Source organism: Pseudopipra pipra, chromosome 7 (genome assembly GCF_036250125.1).
Source record: "Pseudopipra pipra isolate bDixPip1 chromosome 7, bDixPip1.hap1, whole genome shotgun sequence".
In the NCBI taxonomy this organism is placed as follows: domain Eukaryota; kingdom Metazoa; phylum Chordata; class Aves; order Passeriformes; family Pipridae; genus Pseudopipra; species Pseudopipra pipra.
This window is the reverse complement of record NC_087555.1, coordinates 1,446,744-1,467,398: the sequence shown is the minus strand read 5'-3', so window position 1 is coordinate 1,467,398 and position 20,655 is coordinate 1,446,744. Positions and strand designations below refer to the sequence as shown.

Below are 20,655 nucleotides of genomic sequence, written 5' to 3'. Positions count from 1 at the left end.
TTTTTTTTTTTTTTTTCAGCTAATTCCTCTCACTAACCACCACTTAGAATCCCACAAGACAAATCCTGTACCTTACCCATTAGGATAAAAAAAAAACCAAAAAAAAAGATGATTCATGGTACAAGGATACTGGAATATTCTTCCTATCTGAGTATATTGACCATTAAAGGGATGGTTTGACAAATCATTAGAAATTCTCTATAAGAAATGGTCTCGTTTTGTCAAGGAGATGATGCTGAATGATTTATTTTTTCCATTTAAATAATGAAGGTTTAATTGTAAAGTTGCCTTAATAGGCACTTGCCCATTTTTCTTGAGGGTGTGTGACCTAGTGTGGGTATTTAAAATAGCATATTTAAAAGAGAGTATTATGCAGATTTTAGTTTTCCCCTTCTGTACTTTTTTCCCCATTATTCTTTAACAAAGTGTGAATTTTTAATGTTCTTTCTTTTTCATGCCCTCGACTCTGATGCAAGGTAAAATGCTAATGGTAGTCGTTTAACAAAATGAAAGAGCAGCATTACAGGTTTAGCATTAGCTGGTGGAGTAAACCGAAATGAAAAAAATAATCTTATAATGGCCTCTGAAATGCCTGGGGAAAGCTGTTCTATTTTCTAGGCCTCAGGAGCTCTTAGTAGTATTTACTTGCTCATTTAAATCTTCCACTTGCAAATTTATCTTAATTTGAAATAAGTTTTATATAAGATTTTTTTTTTTTTGTCGTGTAATACTGATAATTTATCCCACTTATCTAGAATTGCAGAGAACGATATTTAAATAATATTTAAAGAAGTGAAGCAGCATTTCATCTTGTCTGCTGCCTATCTCTCTTGCCCCAGGAAGATGAATTTCAGCTTCAATCTTCCACAGTAACCACAGTGCTGAGAACCAGGCTGGCTGATTCAACAGCACAGCAGCAAATAGCAATGCAAAGTTGCTATGGTAATTGTAATTCTCAGAGGTTTATTGTATCCTGTGAGTTCTGTCCGGGAGGGGGGGGGGGTATGAAACAGTCTGATTTTAACACGTCAGTGGAGTGAAAAAGGCATCTAATGGTGAAAAACCATCTTGCAGCTACTTACCAAATGAGTCCTTTCCAGCAGGTGCATGTTATGCACTTTAAAAATATTCCAGAGGATTTTTTTTCATGGCACATGTATATGGCATAGAGGACAAAAAAAAAATCCCCTCTAACCTTCACAGCTGCTTGCATGTCTGAATTTCATAGCTCTTGCTTGGGTAGCCCTGAAAAGTTGGTAAAGGAGAATGTGCATTTCCTTTCTATTTAATACATCTTTTTGGAAGTGTTTGGGGTGTGTTCCCACTGGATGGGTGAGTGAGCCATTAGCAGCTTCATGGATGAGCCTGCTGACATTCCTGTGTAGTTCTTACAAGCATGATCCTTCTGGAAAGGTGTTTGTTGGTTATGCAGCAGTACTAATGACTGATACAGCCTGTAATGATCTGGGTTATTTTATGGATTTTTTCAGAGCCCTAATTTCATCGATATTTGGTTCCTGTCAGCATTTGTGGTGTGATTATTGTGCTTACTCAGCTTCTTTATGCATCTGGCCTGAGATCTTGGGTGGGAGTGTAACCACTTCTAACGGCAGGACACAGCTGTTGGTCATGGAAGAGGGTTGGTTTCATTTATTTATTTCAATAACTCATTAAATGAATCCATTCCTGTGTACAACAGGAATACAACACATCTGCAGACCGAAAAAGCCGAAATGTTGATTTGCCTGTGCAGTAGTACAGATTTGGAACCCTGAGGCCATCCAGATCGTAAAATAATCTAAACCCAGCAAAACAATTCACATTAAAAGTTTGCATTTTTTTGAAATGTGGTTAATTTTTTTTAATTTTTTTTAAATGTGAACTCGAGGTAGTGCTGCTGTACCTGTACAAGTGTGTCATGGAATGAGATAGGTGGGATGCAGTGCAGTGTCTGTTGGGAAGTACTGGGAGTGTCTGAAATCTCTGCCTCTGAAGAATTAGCTCACACTGGGCAAATATCACATCAAAATGTGAAAGCTCAGGTTTGCCAGTGTTGAACATTGGCCATGTTTAGTCCTGATTAAATTTAGTCTTTCTTTTAAGTGGCCTCTGAATTGGGAGGAACTGATTCCAAAAGTTGTGACACTGACATAATACTTTGGAAATTATTTCAGTGCCTGAGTACTAATGAGGCATAAGTTAATATTTCTCAACTAAGATTTGAGGACAAGATTTCTATTAAGATTTTTTTTTTTGTCATTTCCTTTACCTCGCTCTTTGAAAAGTGAACATCCTGTTCCTTTTGTTATTTGGTTAAGATTTGTGTTTATATGTGCACACACACACACACAAAATGTAACCCCCTGAAATATGTTGGTATAAAAGAAAAATAATTATTCTGTTTAAGTGAAAGAAAGAAAACAATTCTTCTGCTGGAGTGAAACAAAATCGTTCTAAGCAGAGAAATTCAATTAGCAATGTTGGGTTTTTTTGTTGTTTGTTTGTTTTTGTAAAAGCATCAGTAAAAATTGAGTGTTAATTCTATGTAAAGAAGTGGTGCCAAGTCTATAAATACTTTTGCTGGGAAAAATCCTACAAGGTATGACTGAGAAAAAACAGTTTCTTTTGTGTGCTGGGTTTTATTCTGTCTTAATTTATTTCTCCTTACTTCCAAAATCCCTTTCAAAAGGGAAAGCAGCCTCGTTCTCATCTGTAAAATAAATTAACACTTGCTCCAGTATGTCAGTCGATGGTCAGCTTCTCCACACTGTCTGGTACACTTTTATTATAACGTGAAACTGAATTTTGGGTCTGTTTTGAACGAAATCAATAATTAGTCTTTGACCTACTAATTTACTTAGAACCTTGAATTTCCTCTGGATCATGTGCTAATTTGCTAGAGGCAATCCCCTGCAGTTTTTCACTCTGCTGGATTAGAAATGTCCCTTAAAAGTGCTCATCCTGAAGGGTTTGATTCAATGCATTTAATTTCATGTAATACATTTATCACTCTTTTTAGTTGGAGGCTTGCAAAAAAAAAAAAAAAAACCTAAACCTCATCTTTAGAAAAGTATTGATTTTTCTTCATGATCAGTGACAAATATGACAAGGACTCCTCATCCCAGAGATTACTCCAGGATGGGATGAACTCTGGGAGGAAGGAGACTGAGCAGAGCCCTGCCAAGGAAAGGAGACAGTATGAAAGGCAAGGAGAAATAGGAGGTGGGAAAGAGAGTTTTCAGAGCCCAGTGGATGAGCAGAGAGCAGACATTTTTATTTGTGATGGCAGCAGATGTAGTATGTGCTTGAGTGCATTGTCAGGAACGAGCTTCTAGGAAATAATTTCCATTTTTTTTCTTACCTGTGTACAGGTGCTTGAGGACTGTGGTCTGTATGTGCCTATCACAGTGTATGGTAGTGAAGTAAGGAAGTGTTTCCATGTCAAACAATGCTTTATTTGAAGCAAATATAACAAAAAAAAAATGTTTGAAAACATCTCAGTGTTAGAATATAATTGTTTTTTTCCAGCAGAACTCATCAGAGTAGCCTGATGGGTGACAAATCCCTCGTGTGGGTAACAGTGTCTTCAAATTTTGCCTAATTTTAATCTGTTAAAGTTTCTCTTGACTATGAAGTGCCTACTTGCTGGAGTCACCTGGATCTGACTACATTGGGTTAAACTGTCTCCTGTAAAATAACTGTACCAGCCTTTCTCTGTGTAAAAGGCACTGCTTGTCCCCCCAGGATGCAGCCTTAGCTCCTCCATAATTGAGATTTTGTTGATGGCTTCTGTGGAAATTGGACCAGAAATAGGGCAGTTGGGAATACTGTGGTGTCCTACTTTCCCAGACCCCGTTATGCTGCTTTGTCTCTGGAAATTGGTGATGTGTTCTGTGTCGCTGCAAAACATTTTGGCCAAAGCTCTTCTTTTAAAACACTGTAATGCAAAATCCAACATTAGGATGTATATTTAAGGGAGTGCAGAGCTACAGAACTGCACTGTGTAGGTTGTGTGGGTTGGCAGTTCATATAGAAATGCAGCAAATGCTGATTAGCCCTGAGCTCTGGTTTATTTAATATTTAATTTTTTTCCAGTACCTTTGCATTGTCTAAAAGCAGTTTTCTGTAAGTCTCTGTAGTGGAACACTATTGACCAGCACCCCTGACATGTGGCAGTAAAACATCAATATCTTTTCTCCAAAGTGCATCTCAAGGAGCAGCTCGTACTTGCTTTAAAATCAGAGCAACGATGCTGCCATTCTGCCCAAAGGTCAACCTAATCAAGGGCAATTTTTAGTTATTGTTGCCATTGGGTCTGTCCTTCTGCACCCCTGTGACTTACCCCTCACTTCGGGGTTAGAGTTGCTTCCCTGGCTGGAATGTTTTGTCTCCCAGAGTTGTTCTGGAGAGGGGTGGTGCAAATTTAACCTTCTGCCGAGTGGGAGAATGAAACTGTGTCAACTAGTTGTCAACTTTGAAGTGTTTTCTTTTTTTTCAGCCAGGTGGAATGGTTATATTTATATTATGTTTATATCCCAAGTGTGTGTTGTTCTTATCTGAATCTACGGTTCTCTTTTCCCGAGAAACTGATTTTTACAGCTGGTTAGATATTTCCTGAGTTTCCCCAGACCTTTTGTGAACAGTGTAAGGTTCTTTGTTTCTCAATTCAATCATAGGTTGTTGAAAATAAAATAGGTAGATTGTACTTAAAACTAACTAGGAAAGATAAAATTTCACAGGGCAAAACATTTGTGGCGTATTTTTTATTTTAGTAGTGTTCCTGTGGCACTCAATAGAAGAAAAAATATTTTTCTGCTATTTATTTGATGCTAATATTTTAAATCAGAGGAAGAGCACATAAATAGCATATAAACATCTTTATAAGAAATCACATAATTACTTTTTAAATGAGATATTGTTTTCAATTTGAGAGATAGAATTGTTTGTGTGGAGTTAGAAAGGTCTTTATACATGTATGTGCCCATCTGTATTTTGGTGTATAAATGACTGCCTGGAGTATGACAGGGTAAAAGAACAGTGATAGCTAACAAATTCTGACTGCATTTGGCTGTGGGGTTATTAATTAGATTTGCAGGTTATTTGATAGCTACGAGAGGCATAATTGAAAACTGGTCAGAGTGCTTACCCTGCTATCTGACAATATCTGTCACAGCACAGCCATAAAACAGTTATTGGAGTTTAGGGGTCACCTCTTAGGGCATGTTAATGCACTCTGCAAGGCAGGAAAATCCACCCTGTGTCAGTGCTTTGGGCATTACTAAAGAACAAAGGTGACTGCAGACTGAGGGTGTGCTGTGGGGAGGAGGGCTTGGGCCGGCATTAAATCACCTCCACAGCGTCATAGACGGGGATTTTTTAATGAGCTTTAAAGGTGTAACAGGCTTTTAATTTTTCTAGATGTGCTTTTGTAGTTTGTCACTGGTGCTAGTGTAGTTTTAAGGGAATTTTAAGTAGTAATGATTGGTTTCTGTGGCCAGGAGGATGGATTGCTTTTACATGGCCTTTTTTTTTTACTAAAGCCAGATGCATGTTGACTGTGTAGTTTATATGTTACATTGATCTCCACCCCCCGTGGCAATAGCCATTGCAATGCTGCATCTGTAGTAAAACCTGATATTCTTACAACTCGTGGTTTCTTCTTTACAGGTCGGTGCACATTTCACACCCCTAATTGTATTAAGCCAAAAAATGTGGTGTTCTATGAATGTAAAAGATGAGAAAAGGATTGCTCAGGGAGCTGAGAGCAAGCAAATTGCACAGCCCACATTTTCTCTGCCTGGTTAGTGGGGAGCCTGATAGAGCTGTGTAGGCAGTTTGCATGAAATTCATGAAGTGCTTGCCTTTTCTGGTGGGGGTTTAAACACCTCTAGGCAAGGGTGAGAGGAATCTCCTCCGAAGGAAGGAACTAATGAATAATTTAATTGTAGTTACTGTTCAATCCATAAGATAATTGCTTAATTGGGTACTTGTCTGTGTGTTTGAGAAGAGTAACTGCCTCCTTCAACGTGTAGAACCTTTTTGACTATAGGGAGATAAATAGGAAAAGGGATTTAGGACTGAGTTGCAGGATGTGTAGGAATTGTTCCAGGCATTGCCCTGTGTGTGTGTTCACTGCCATGTCTCACAGTTAATGACACGTGAAGTTTGGAATGTATTGGTGCCTGTACTGGCCTTGGCTGTGTTAATTAAATCTCAGAAATGGTAACCAGATGACACACTTATCTGCAAGGAAGAATTAAGAACAAATTACACGGGGTATAATAGAGGTTTTTCGGGCAGTTCCAAGCAGTTCTTTGCCTTAATTCTGGGATATGAAGCCAAATTCGTATCCAAATTCATATAACACCAGGTATTTCGTGGTGTTGCTCAAAGAAATAAGGTGTCATTTTAATGGCCAGGGTGTTTCTCAAGTAGCTAAATGTGGTGGAAGGCTTTGTTTCCCTCTGTGTATATAACTGCTGCAGTTGTGTGGATGTTTTCAGCAAAGGTTGTAAATGCTGTAGGAGCTGGCATTTCCAGGGGACCTGCCAGGAGAGGAATCTCCTTCCTCTGAGGCAGCACAAATCAAATTAGCGAAGACTGAGTTCTTTCTTCTAATTGTGGGAGTTCTGTCAAATCTGTTTAATACTGAGATGCACCTGACCCACTTGTGTTTGGCACGTGTTAGTGACCAGGAAAAAAAGCACAAGTTTCAACTATTGTTGAAGTTTTCAGCTTTGGTTTTGTTAAACACATAACCTGCAGTTTGGTTTTTTTGCAATTGAAATGGTTTTTTTGGGTATATTTTAGTGTGATTAAAATATCCAATGGCAGCCACTGTCATATTTGAGCCTTAAAAGTGTCCTTAAGGACTTGCAAATTAGGATCTTTGCAAATCAGAAGTCACAAGTGTTAATATGACCTTGTTAATAGCTCAGTGCCATTAAATGTGTGATAAATTTGCACGTTAAAAGCATACAAAGGTGTGTGAGGGGGTCGGTTTAAGGAGAGAGCTGTCAGGTTTGGAAAGACACAGGTCAGGGCTGTAGGACCAGCACTGCACACACAGTCTGAGCTCTTAGGACCTTATGGTTGTTTTGCTTTTCCCTAGACTGCAGCTGCTGGTGGGATGCTCTGTGGGATACTCTGGTACACTCCATTTTCTACAGAACAATAGTGAGCGTGGCTGTGCCGGTGGGAAGTTGTTGTTATTATTGGATTCTGACTTTTTTTGACTAGGATTTTTAACCTATAATTTCCCAAGCATTTGGATAGGGGCACAGTGTGTGCTCGTGTCTTCTGTACTGTTACTGCTGAGGAATGGAAAGATTCGATTAAAAAAAAGGTCTTTCCAAAATTACTGCACACAAATTTCGAGTGACTCACTGGCAGAATATATTCTGCTTGATACTAGAAAATCCAGATGATTTGCTCATCTGCATTACTTGCAGGGAGGACACAACTGCCAGCCATCAGCATACTTGCTCTTGTCAAGAAGGCTCTTGTGTTGGCACAAAAGATAAGGCCAAAAGCACCAAGAGCCAGGGACTGAGTCCCCTTTAATCTGTGTCTGAACATTACTGGGCGTGAAGTGAGTGTTTTGCACTGGAGGAGCTGCTGCCTTGGTGTGACAGTCACACCCAGGCGGGGACTCCTGCAGAGCCTTCGCTGCAGAGCCGTGTCAGGAACCCCCCGGGATTTCAGGCTGCATTTACAGCCACACATCTGCAGCTTCCCAACAGCCTGCCAGACACGGCAGCCCTTCTGGGAAAAGCTGTGGCAATTCCTATACCCACGGGAGAAGGAAGTAATCAAAGCTGAGTGTGGCTAAAAGCAGCCGGTGATATTTGTCATTCCCTGTTTCATTCGCTAATGGACATTGTACAGCTTTCGGCAGTTTTACACTCTGGTTTTTTCAACCCAAAGGAAAGTGGGGTTTTATATATGGCTGTAACTGAAGGAGATGAGAGGGAGAAATATTTGTGCACAAAACAACCCTTGAATTTACTAACAGCTGGAAGGGAACTGTGGCGATTGGCCCCATCCCTGTTTTCTTCTGTTGGGCTTTCTGTTAGCAGGAAATGGGAAATACACATTAAAAACAAGAAATGATTGGAGAGAAAATATCTTTCTGAATACATTCTAGGTTTTAATTTTCCTGTATCTTAAGGCAAAACTTTTTTATGATTTATGACCAGGCTCTTTTTCTCCTGACTTGATCCCAGCTGTTAAAATACAAGTTCATAACAGGCATTTCTGGTATTGGTTCCTACTGGCATGAGCTTGAATTTCTTATTTTTTAAATACCATTTCATGAGATACTCCTGGCTTCCAAGTGATTCCTGGATAAGAATATTGTACACAGCCTGTTTTCCCTCTTCAGTAGCCTTTTAACTAAGGGCAAAGGACCTGTTTTTCAAGTTTTGGAAACCACTGGAATGATGCAAGTATGTGTGTAATTGAACCGATGCCTGGAAGAGCTGTTTAGAAACCATAATTTGCTGACACGACATAATTTTTTTTTCCAATCATGACGTGATTTGAAACCCCTCTAGCACAGCAATTTAAAGCAATTTTATTCTTGAAATATCACACGTAAGGAAAAATAAGTCAGACGACATTGTTCTAAGATTATCGTGCATTTTCTGTCAAGTACATTGAGTACCACTGAGATTTTTTTGCCTTTTTCTGAAAGTATAGATTAATTTGCACAAGGAAATGTAGATTTTTATATAACACTGTAGAGAATCAATCTGGCACAGCTGGTAAGGTTTTGCTGTGTATGTGATAAATAGTAAATTGAGGCCAGTGGAGCTTTTGTTGTCTGCAGGCCATTTTTTGCATTAATATATGGGGTTCCCCATGCATACAATAGACCTAAAGAAATACTTGGTTCAGAGAGGCCTAACTTGGATGTCTTCACTGCACAGTGGGGTTTTTTTGATGGGTTGCACTCGGCTTCTCAAGGCCTGTTCATTTAAATCAAGGTCAGTGGTAGTAATCTCTTGGTGCAGTGTCAATCTCAATTATAGTGGAGGTAACAAAATGAAATGGAACTATGATTTTAGGTAGATAAGTTCCAGTAACTTAGCCTGACATTTGACCTAAATAGAAATGTGTGTTTGTAATGAAGGTACTTGAAAATATCAGGGTATAAAGCAGTGCAGTGGTATTGAATAGTAACATGTCTGTAACCAAAATACTGGAAAATTGATGGTTTTTTTCAAATACTTTTAACAGTGGTCCATAGAAATTTTCATTTATAATAATAACTTAATTCCTACCTGGAAATAATGTGGAATTCTGTCCTTTTGCATGTACCTGCTGCGAAAAGGCTCCCTAATAGTTTATTTACAATCAAAGTGGGAGAGAAACAACCTTGACACTGTTGCTTGAGTGAATTTATTATTGTCATCACACTGCTCAGTCACTGTCATTATGATCTCTGCAGGACACTGGCTATTGTATGGAATAGCAGATCCCCTAATTAGCAGTAGGAAAATACTGTTTAGAAGGTGAAAACTAGCCCAGTGTAAGTCTGGTGGGAGAAGGTAGATTAAAACAGTCAGAGGCTGGATGCATTCTGTTACTGTATAATAATTTTACACATGTAAATACAAAAGTGTTATCCCACTGCCTGTAAGACATTAGGTTCCTGTTTTTAGAAACTCAAGGTGCCTCTTTAAATGTGTGACCCGAGCCAAGGGTTGGGTAACAAGACCATCTGTGTTATCAGTGTGATATTGCAGAGCACATTAAATCTCACATTGTCACAGGTGCATTGTTCAAGCTTAAACAAAAAGGGGAAGATTTTTTTTTTTTTGGTTGGTTTGGGGTTTTGGGTTTGATTTTTTTTGTTTAATTGGTTAAGTGTTATATTTGCTGAGTTTGATAAACACTTTTTGACACCTTTGTGCCCCATCTTCAGGCTTTTTGCTTCCTTCTTCCCCGTGGTCTAAAATTGCAAGGTTATCCCTGACTTTGGCCAGAGATAGAGATCCACTGTAGAGTGGGTGAACAGCAAAGACATGAACTCTGGAACTTCTTTACAAATTTAAATCAGATCCTTAATTATGATGTATTATGACCTCCTGTCTTCTCTTTTTGTTAACAGGGTCTGTTTTTACCCTCAAAGTCCAAGTCAACGACATCATCAGTCACCAGTACCTGCGACAAGCAGTGGTGGAAGTGTTTGTGAACTACACGAAGACAAACTCTACTCTCACTGGAAACAATGGAGCAGTGTTAATAAAAGTGCCCTACAAACTGGGCTTAAGCCTCACCATTGTCTCCTACAAGGATGGCTACATGCTGACACCTCTGCCTTGGAGGACTGCGAGGATGCCAAGTGCGTAAGCACCTTACAATCCTATTATTAAACTCCATCTGCCTGTAATTAAATTTCTCCACTAAGCTGTCTGGGTAGTTGCTGTCAGCTCAGCGTGGAGTGAAGTCAGTCAAGGGAGGCAGAGCATGTCAGTGTGCATCTAAGGGGGAAGGATCTGTTAGTCTTGTCAAAATTCTTGTTAACGGAAGACAGAAAATAGCCCTTTTTTAGCTCTGAGTAGGTTATGTGGTGATACAGAGTGAATTCTGAGAAATTGTTTGCCTAGAGTTAGCAAAGAGCTGGTAATGTGTTTAGACAAAAAATCCTGTTGGCTTGAGTAATTCCTGGAGTGCCAGTGCTTTGTGTCCTGTATAACAGGTACAACCTGTTGTTACAGCTCCCTTTCCGAAGTGTTTCCTCACAAGTCTTCCTTTTAACTATTGCATGCTCTTAAAAAGGCACATGATTTTTTTTTTTAAAAGAAATAGACTTTTAAGAATTCTAGCCTCCATAGAAGGCATAAGACAGGAAATATTCAACAGAATTCTTCCTGCCTAAACACTAAAATTCCTGCTCTGGACACCAGGAGTAATTTATTTATTCAGTCTTCATATGCTCTTTGTTTTTTTTTTTAATTGCTCTGTTCAATATTCCTTCAGAATCAGGGGTCTTAGAGGATTTTTTTTGTTTTGGTTGCACACTGTAACAGATATTATCATTTTCCACAGTATACTCGTCCGTGACACTTTCATTATTCCCACAAAATCAAGCTAATATATGGCTGTTTGAAGAGACTGTCTTAATTACTGGAAAACTGTCTGGTAAGTTGAGTGTATGAAGACTCTAATTAAACACTTTGTGATAACCATCTGTACACACACCAACAAAAATTAGGCATGTTCATATTCTCATATAATACCTGTCTACTGTGAGCCAGATTTTCAGTTAATTATAAATTTCTATGTGAGGCTGTGACAAGTGCTAGACTAGAAATGCACAAATCATGGAAAAAATGGGTGAAAACGGGTTGTTATGCTAAGTGGATTTCTGAAGGGTAATAAAAACACTGTTGGTGTGTTTTACCGTGGCTAAGATAAAATATTACTCTTTTACAGATGCCAAATCTCAGCCAAGTGTTCAATTTCCAAAATTTTTAATAAAGCTTCCAACAAATCACCATATTACAAATGTTACAGCCTATCTGACAGTGCCAGAGCAATTTCTGAAAGTGGACAGCTTTCTCTATACAACAGGAATTCTTCTAAATAAATCAGGTATGTAAATATGTTGTTTAAGAATTTTGTTTAAAATAGAAATCTTCAAATTACAATGCATATCACTGTACAGTGTTTCAGAAAGACATCTGGTTAATTAAAAGGTCCTGAACCTGCTTCCATTGTATTGTATCACAAAGCTTTGTTCCTTAGGAGTAAGCTAGAAACACAATAAGCAATATCACTCTTTTCTTTTGTTTCGTGGAGTACAGAACATAACATACCTTGCTGCACTGAAATACTGCCTCAGAGTCTACTTTTACCGTGTATGTTCAGGATTTCATGAGGCTGTGGAATTGGTTTAAACACCTTAAAAATCAGATTATGGCCAGCATAAACGAGATGAATATAAAGCAGTCAGTGAAAATGCAGCAGTTGGGGTTTTCTGCATTTTCACTGCAGTGATTGGTTCTAGGAGCTTTACACCCAGCACAAAGACTGTGTGGAATCTCTTGCTTGGCTCACAGTCAGTCAGTCTGTGCAAGCCTGTGTGGGACCAAGTGGCCACTTGCACACTTGTGTCACAGAGCACAACTGGAATCATGTTTTCTGTGCATCTGTTTCACTGCAGAAGCACTAAGTGGTTTCATGAGTCATAACACCCTGCTGTTCTACCAACAGATTCTTTAGTGTTTGTTTAGTATTTTAGTATTTTTTAGTATTAGTATTCTATCAGATAGTTTTCCAGTGTGCCTAAGCACAGTAATCTCTGTTAGGTTGTACTGTGTGCAGTCTCATCTTTCTTTTGTTCTTTCTATTCCCAGCAGATCTGAAGCAGTGAGGCTCTTAAATTCATTGCAGTGCATGAGAAGGCCACTACATGGCTTATTTGAACGTGGCATGCTCTCTTCTTTAATATTAATTGAATTAAATTCATCATATATACTGATATTTTGACGTGCATATTTTAAAATCTCTCATCTATATTTTACCTCTTCAAATGGAAAGCAGAAGGGAAGAAGCACAAGAGAATAAGCAGTGTTTCTCCTCTTTGAGTTTTCCTTTCAATCTGTCTGGCATGTGTTTTAAATTATTCATACACTCCTAAAAGAATAGGCTTCCTTTTAGGGCAGGTGGAAGCTAATTGATATCTGATGTGCCAGGAGTTCTCTCACAACCAGCTTCGAACAGCTTGCCTGGATTTAACATTATTCTGCTACTTGCTAATTCTCTTTCAGCTTCTTTCACCATCTTGTCACATTGTGCATTCTGAAGTATTTGCAAACTGGTGAAAGGAAAACAAACTTTCAGACTGCATTGTAAAGCTTTGTGTATGAAACATTTCCTTTTGAGTGCTTTGACCAGCCTCATGGTTCAGTTAATTATAACTGCCATTCTGGAAACTTAATCCTTACAGGAGAGTTTGCACACATCTTCAGTTTGATTCAATGTTATGTACATTGCAACTGTACAAAAATTCTTGTCTTATCTATCTTTCACATAAGGTAGCTAGTTTGTAATCTGATTATCTGAGGGGAAAAACCCTTCTTCTGCCCACTCCCAAACTGTGTTTTGCTTCATCATTAGTTCTACAGTCAGCATTGAACCTCGATATCACAAGTCTCTTTCTCTTACAGCACTGGGTTTTATTTTAATCATAAGATTTTGGAAGTCCAAAAGAAAAGAAAAGTTGTTTATTTGACCGAGTTGGTGACAGCTGACTGCAGAGCTGGATGTGGAGGAGGACTTGAGTTACTTGCAATGAGGATAGATTCTTAATCCTAAATATTTTTTTTAAAACAAACTGTAATTGGAGAATTACAGACAAGCTTTTTCTCACCTTCAGGTTTTAAAAGCATGGAGTTAACTCCTCTTGCTGCCATATGTGTAAACGTTCTTTTGACTGGGAAAGAACTGAAAGTAAACGGTCCCATTCAGATTACACTTCCTCTCCCCTCAACTACTGCAAAACCAGGAGATGCTGTACCTGCATGGACATTTGATATGAAAACTGGTAAGTGGGCTGAGTTATTTGTTATTCTGCCTTCTAACACATGCCTTTGTTTTTGGACACATGACACTGTGGGTCAGGGAACACTGATAGCACTAAGATATGAAGTGGTGGTCAACAAGTTTTATTAGGGGTTCAGTTTTTGGGATTTTTTTAAATGGACTAGCTTGAATTGTTCAGAAGTATTTCCCTGCTTTCACTGGTTAAAAAAACTTTGGTAAAATTCATTAGCATTCCTGTTGCCCAAATTTTTAGTATACTGGGTTTTTATTTGCATGGGAGTCTAAGTATTCACGGAACATACATTTTAGGTGACGATAAATTTTAAGCCTGGTAATTTTGTGAATGCCTTCTTAAAAGCAAACCAGTCAGAACTGAAGGTTTGGCTGCTTTGTTTCCTAGAGCGTAGCTCTGAAGCTGCTTTGACGTTCGAACTGGAATAGATGTTACTTCAGTTAACAAAAGCAATTGAGAAAGTGAAATGAAGGGGAAATAGGAGTTATCAAAGGGAACAACGTAGTTCTTGCAGTGTGCATGCAGAGAGGAGGCTGGGGATTAGTCATTCTGAACCTTTTGTCATCCCTTCATGTCTAATTTTAGTCAAGAATGAGTAATGAGCTGTGTACACTTAACCCTTTTAGGTGTCCTGTGTTAGGTGTGTGTGCATTAGTGTCCTGATTACAGTGCACCTTCAACTTGCCATCACACTTGGTCTTGAAAAATGCAAGTGAGTGAAGAGGTGTGTCTACTCCTAAGGCAAAAAGTTTTTATTCAGCTGTTGGAAGGACAGGAGAGGACACCAGCTCCAACCAAGTGTTGTTTACATGTTCAAGAAAGAAATGGATCATCCTAATAAAGAACAACTAACCTTTAGTTCTTTGGTTGAATTTGAATTAAGAACATCCTAATAAAAAATTGTCTAGGCTAATAAAAAATTGTGGGGAAAGAGTAAATAAGATAAGTTTTGGCATAGAAGGTTAACTCTGTCTAAACACTTGGGAGGCTTCAGAGGGACAACTGATGGTACAAGATGGCATTTTTCATCAAAGAAAGGGTTTTAGTCTGATGTGGTAAAATAGCACAAGGGGTTTTAATTTCTTGCTGCCACAGCCACTTTTGTCAGCTCCTGTGCCCACCTGTGCAGAGTTGTTTTAACTTACTAAACAAAGCTAAGTCAACAATGTTATTAAAATAAAAAGTTGACAGAACTGGACCAACTTGGCACAGGGTCGGGTTGGAGTATAAACCAGTGCAAAGTGTGTATGTGGTGCTGAGGGGCCTACTCAGCATCCCTACTTAGGCATGTTGGCCCTGGGGTAGGGCAAGAGCAGGGAGCATGGTATGCTGACCCATAAAAATAAAAGCAGTTGGCTTTTTCCTCCTCTGACAGAGGTTCCATAAAGGTAAACCATTTGTAGTGGATGCTCACTGAGGGGTAGTGTTCACACTGCTGCTTGCTGAGGAGAGCACAAGGAGGGCTGTGAAAAAGGAGAGGAACTGCTGGGGCATAACTCTTAACTTCCACGTTTTCTTCCATTTCCTCCTCTCTACAGTGAAAATTTGCAATTGTATTCACTCTTCTGGAATTTTTATACCTAAATACGTTTATTTAAGTTTTACCTTTGGATTTGACACGTGCAAAATGACAAATGAAGGTTGTGGAGACGACCTGTGGAGCTGAAGAGCTCAGCTCTCCAGCAAGCATTCCAGAGCATCCATAAGTAGCAGTAGGCCCCCATCTGAGCTGAATGCAGAGCTCCTGCTGCATGGAATAATGAGGCTCTGGCATCCAAGCTGTGGCATGTGGGATGTCCCCAGCAGGACACTGGCACACTTTTAAACCCTGAAGTCCTTGGGTGATGTGTGGGGATGGTAATCAGAGCTCCCGTGTCAGTATTGGTAGGGAAGGGAACGTGTCTGTGTGTGGTGGGGGCTGATCCATATGCACCAGGAAGAAGACAGAAGCAGTGTTCCCTGGGGTTACTGCAAGTGTAGTAGTGCTGAGACTGTTCCTGGAAAATGAGCTTTGGTAATTATATTCCAGCTGCTGTGAATGCAGAATTTATTGGAGGATACTGAATGTGGCTTCCTTCTCTCTAAATATTTTGCTGTGTTAGTGCTAAAAGTACTTTGTGGGTTTTAATAAAATTACACAAAACCAGAAAGCTTGTATTGCAACATTAAATTGAGAATTATATCCTCCTGTTTGAATGGCAGTAAATCAAGAGAAAATGAGCTTACTCATAAGTCACATTTCAATGTTTTCCTTAATACCTAGTATTTTCTATGGAGTATATTGGGGGGAGATGTAATTTACTGAAGAGGAGAGCAAAGATTGTATAACTACTTATAGATTTGTTCAATCAAGACAGAACTTCTGGACACCTAGAAAATTTTTTTGCCTTCTGTATGTGGTGTTTTATGCTGGTTTTTATCTGCCTGTAAGTAGCCCACTGTCTGTATTTGTAAAGCAATAGTTGTGCAGGGTAGTGTCCACTTGCCCTAGAGTAGGCAGGACAGAGAGTTTGAGGATCTGTCTGTCTGTGAGAGACGTAGGGATGGCAGACTTTTCCAGCTGGTCTTTCTCCCAACTCTGGACAGGAGATTTATCAGGTAGCTGAGAAACCAGCACTTCTAGGGCTTTGGGTGGTTGCTGCTGCTCTTCCCCTCTGCCAGCCATCACCAGCAGCAGGAGAAGGCTGCATGTTTTACTGCCAGGTGATATTTGCTCTGTGTGTCCCTGTGTGTGTTTGCATCTGTGGCAGGTGTCAGTTCTCATCTTTACATCCTGGTTGGCAGATATTTACTTTTCTGCTTTGCTGAAAAGAAGGGTCCTGGAAGAAAATTGGATTGAAATTCATATAAGCTCCAGCTTATAGTTTTGATGCTGTGGTTATTGTTCTTTTAAAAAAGCTGGTGGTTCTCTCTCCCTCTCTGTATTTATATTTGTTGGAAATATAAGGCTGTTTATATGAGGTTGTTTCATGTCCTTAGAATTTCACAGATGGCCCACAGTAAATGTATTCAAGTGAGTTAAATATAATTCTGTCTCAGTTCTAAGGGATGCTTTATTAATTGTAGAAGCTGGCATACCATAATACCTGTCCTTTGAGTGTCCAAACAGATGGTGTGGAATCCGTGTCCTAACAACAGCCCTTCCTTGGGCTAACTGAACTGCTATTGCCTTGGGGCAGGGAGGAGAGAAACATTCAAGACAAACATTTTTTATTCTATTGTAGTTTATCAGATAAAAGTGGTTTCCCACTAAATTCTGCTAGCCAGTGTTAAATTTGTGTTCATATGCTTCAGTTACCTGCTCCTTCATTTTTCAGTCTTGGCCTTCATACATGCTTAAGCTCATATTAAGCTCATTTCTCAAATTATCTGTGTGCATATCTATGGAAAACGTTTATTAACAGAAAAAGAATGATATTAAGCTTACCTTTGGTAAGTAATGTTGATGCTTTGTTTCAGAGTAAATGGCCACAGAGGGACATTTGCAATGAAAATGTGAGCACAGAAATTTCGCACGTTTAGATAAAGGTGTGGAATAAATAGTGTCTGGGTCAGAAGTTTCAATTTTTCTTGTGTATTTTTGGTAATAGCTTCATGGCTGATGGTTTGAGGGCTAAGAGAGTTGTGCATGGCACGTGCAATATTTTGTCCTTGTCGTTGCAGGCGCTTGGGTGAACCGCGGGCTGGGAATGGTGAAGGAGGCGGATGGTCAGTTGGTGTGGACATACACTGCTCAGCACCTGGGCTACTGGATAGCAGCTCCACTGCCTGGAACCAGAGGTACTGCCACAACTGCCAGCAAGGGAGCTGTGACCAGGGAAATCTAAAAATGAGCAGGATTGGATCCCTTGCTGCTGAGGGTCATGTGCGACAGGAGGAGACACAACAAGAACATGAGTCTTGGGTAAAACAGACCCATTTTATGTAGACTGGTGGCATGTGTTGCAAATTAGCACGAAGGGATCTATCAGAGAAATAGTCTGTCTAATTTTAAACATCAGACATCATTAGACATCATTAAAAAAGACCATTTTTCTAAGTCAGTTTGGACACTTAATACAAATGTCATCTGACCGGAATCAAGTAGATGTCATGGTAAGGCTTTAGTTCTTGAGATGAACCTTTGAAGGTGCATTATTTTGTAACCACTGTACATTTTCTAGTTTGCTGAAATAGCAAGGTGAAAAGGGAAGGATGAGCATAGAGGCAACGGAACTCAAAATCACTGGAAAAGGACAGTTCAGTTTATTAGCTACAGCTCTGCCCATCAAGTGGAATTACTTGTTTTTGAGATCTAATTCTTGTTTGGTTTTGTTTGACGATCTAGAATCCATTATTAGTGCAGTTTCCAAGGACATAACAGCCTATCACACAGTGTTCCTTACGGCCATACTGGGAGGTACTGTTGTCATCATCGTCGGGTTTTTTGCTGTTCTTCTCTGTTACTGCAGGTAAGCAAAAAGAGAAGCTCTAGTAAGCTCGTCAGGAAGGGAATTTGAGGTTGATAAAACAGTCTTTTGAAGTTGAGACTTGTTTCATTAGCAATAATGTGTAGCCTGATATTTCTTCAAAAATTCCTGTTATTACAGAACTTCATTTTAAGTTTGTGATGTCACGTTACACTGTAATTTTTTAATCAAAATGCAGTCTTCAGCTTTGTTGGTGAACAGTCTAATATTTCCTAGTGTTCTCTGCAGTCACTTTGCATCTCTTTTTTTCATAGGGATAAATGTCATCGGACACAAAAGAAGGAGAAAAACACGACTAAGCTGGAGGTCATCAAAAGAGACCAGACAACATCAACAACTCACATAAATCACATCAACGCTGTCAAAGGCTCTTTGAAGTTGGAGGATAACTCCCAGCTGTACACACCGAAGATTTCCTCGTACAGCCCTCCGAGGAGGGTGTCCACAGACACAGAAGATGGAAAATCACGGGACAACTTTAAAATCTACACCGAGGATGCTTCTTACCAGTCCTCCTGTCAGACTGGCCAGTCCAGAAGTTCAGCCCATTCCCTGGAGCCTAGTGCTGGAGTGAGGCATTTACAGCAGCCAAAGCTCAGTACCAGTGCTATTTCCCAGGCTCCCCGGGACATTCCAGACCCAAACAGGTACCTGTCAGTGAAAGAGGAGATGTATGGGCTTTCCCATATCCCTGAACATCTCATGCATATTTACAATCAACCTATTGCTATTCTTCAGCCCTCTGACCTTTTCCACTCCCCGGAACAACTGCATCCTGCTAAATCAGCCACTTTGCCAAGGAAAGGGCAGCTGGTGTACGGCCCCATGATGGAGCCCATGGACCGGGACAGTTACATGCAGACACTGCCGAAAATGCCAGGGCATTCCCACCCCCAGCCTGCTGCCTGCAGGGACGAGAGCAGTGCCCTGGATGGGGAAGAGGGCCTGCCTTCCCAAACCTCCAGCTGGGGCCGCTACACCAACAGCTTGCTGGAGTCTGTCTCTGTTCCCGGGACGTTGAATGAAGCGGTTGTAATGACTCCGTTTTCATCTGAACTCCAAGGAATTTCAGAACAAACGTTGCTGGAACTCTCCAAAGGAAAACCATCTCCACACCCTCGAGCGTGGTTTGTGTCCTTGGACGGGAAGCCAATAGCTCAAGTGAGGCATTCTTTCATAGATCTGAAAAAAGGCAGAAAAACAGAGAGTAATGACACCAGTCTGGACTCTGGTGTGGACATGAATGAGCATCATCCTAGCAGGAAACTGGAGAGAGAGAAAACTTTCATTAAAAGTATGCCACATTCTAAGATTCTTTACTTGGAAGATCTGGATCTGAGTAGCAGTGAAAGCGGGACCACTGTTTGCACTCCAGAGGACCAGGCTGTGAGGCACATTATGGAAGGAGGGAATGGGCCAGTTGTAGAACAGCATGATGAGGAAGGTCTAAGAAAAAAATCTGTATCAGGAAGTCATGAATCTGGTATCCTTTCTGCTAAAAAAAGGGATAGACCACCTCTCACAAAAAGAGATAGCAAAACCAATATCTGGAAGAAAAGAGAGGAGAGGCCGCTTATTCCTATAAATTAAAACACACTGTGCTTTGTGGTGTTGCTCTCCCTGCTAGTCGTTGACCTCTTGGCTGCTTCTGTAATTCTGCAGTGTTGGGTTTACAAGGAAAATGTTGTTTTCTAGTATCAAGAAAAGTTTCATTTTTGTAACGTCCAGATTGAGTTACTAAACTTCAAGTGGGCGATTGATATTCAACGTGAATTGAAAACAGGGAAATGCTACCACTAAAATTTTGCATTTCCTAATTTTGCTGGCAGTGTGGAGAAGGCCCACATTTTAATTAGCCCGTCGTTCTTGGATACACCCCTGGGAATGCGCAGCGAGAAATGTAGGCACATGCTTTAATTTCTTTGTACTTGTTGCTAATGCACTGGTAGCCTAGTTAAAGCCATTCCTCAGCCTTGTTCCTAATCCATGTGACCATCTGTACAGTATTTTATATGTGAACTCTTCTAGGGATCCGTTACTACTTCTTTGTATGACGTAAAACGTTCCATCCGTGGGTCCCACCACACCAGCAGAGGAGCTCTGCTGGATTTCTCAGCGGAGCTCCGTGGCATTCCTGCCCTCCCTGTGTGCCCATCCATGTGCAAATTGGAGCTCCGTGGCATTCCTGCCCTCCCTGTGTGCCCATCCATGTGCAAATTGCACGCAGCAGTGGCAGAAGGGGGCAGTGCCCGAGGTCTGTGGCCGCTGCAGTCCCCGGTCCCGCTGTCTGAGGTGTTTCCCATCTGCTTTGTTATGAACCCTGGAGGTGGAAGACTGAGATCTGCTGGGAGGTGTCCACGTCCAGCAGGAAAGGACTGGTTCTGGGAGCATTTGGAGCTGCAGCTGCTGCTGAGCCCAGTGTCTTGTTTTGGCTTCTTTGCCAGTTCAAATCTGCATGCTCTTGGGCCAGCTGTGCCCCACAATCTTGAATCCCTGCTTATTTATAAGAGAAAGGTTGGTCCACGATGAAAAAGTGTGCAAGTTTAGACAAACCAACACCTTTGAAATAGTTTCTTTATCAGGAAAGTTTGGCAGCATTGCTTTTTATTTTATGTTCAG

The 20,655-nt window shown here is 40.3% G+C and overlaps 1 protein-coding gene across 1 annotated transcript in view; it reads left to right on the top strand.

Moving 5' to 3' along the window:
- The window catches only part of FAM171B (family with sequence similarity 171 member B), a 30,105-nt gene extending 10,347 nt beyond the window's left edge, over positions 1–19,758 (top strand). The window contains exons 2-8 of the mRNA XM_064660170.1: positions 10,115–10,348; positions 11,056–11,148; positions 11,443–11,601; positions 13,388–13,555; positions 17,231–17,347; positions 17,895–18,018; positions 18,291–19,758. Of these exons, the coding sequence (XP_064516240.1) occupies positions 10,115–10,348; positions 11,056–11,148; positions 11,443–11,601; positions 13,388–13,555; positions 17,231–17,347; positions 17,895–18,018; positions 18,291–19,626 (2,231 nt within the window). The 3' untranslated portion in view covers positions 19,627–19,758. The remainder of the gene's footprint in view (positions 1–10,114; positions 10,349–11,055; positions 11,149–11,442; positions 11,602–13,387; positions 13,556–17,230; positions 17,348–17,894; positions 18,019–18,290) is intronic.
- The last annotated feature ends 897 nt before the right edge of the window (positions 19,759–20,655 follow it).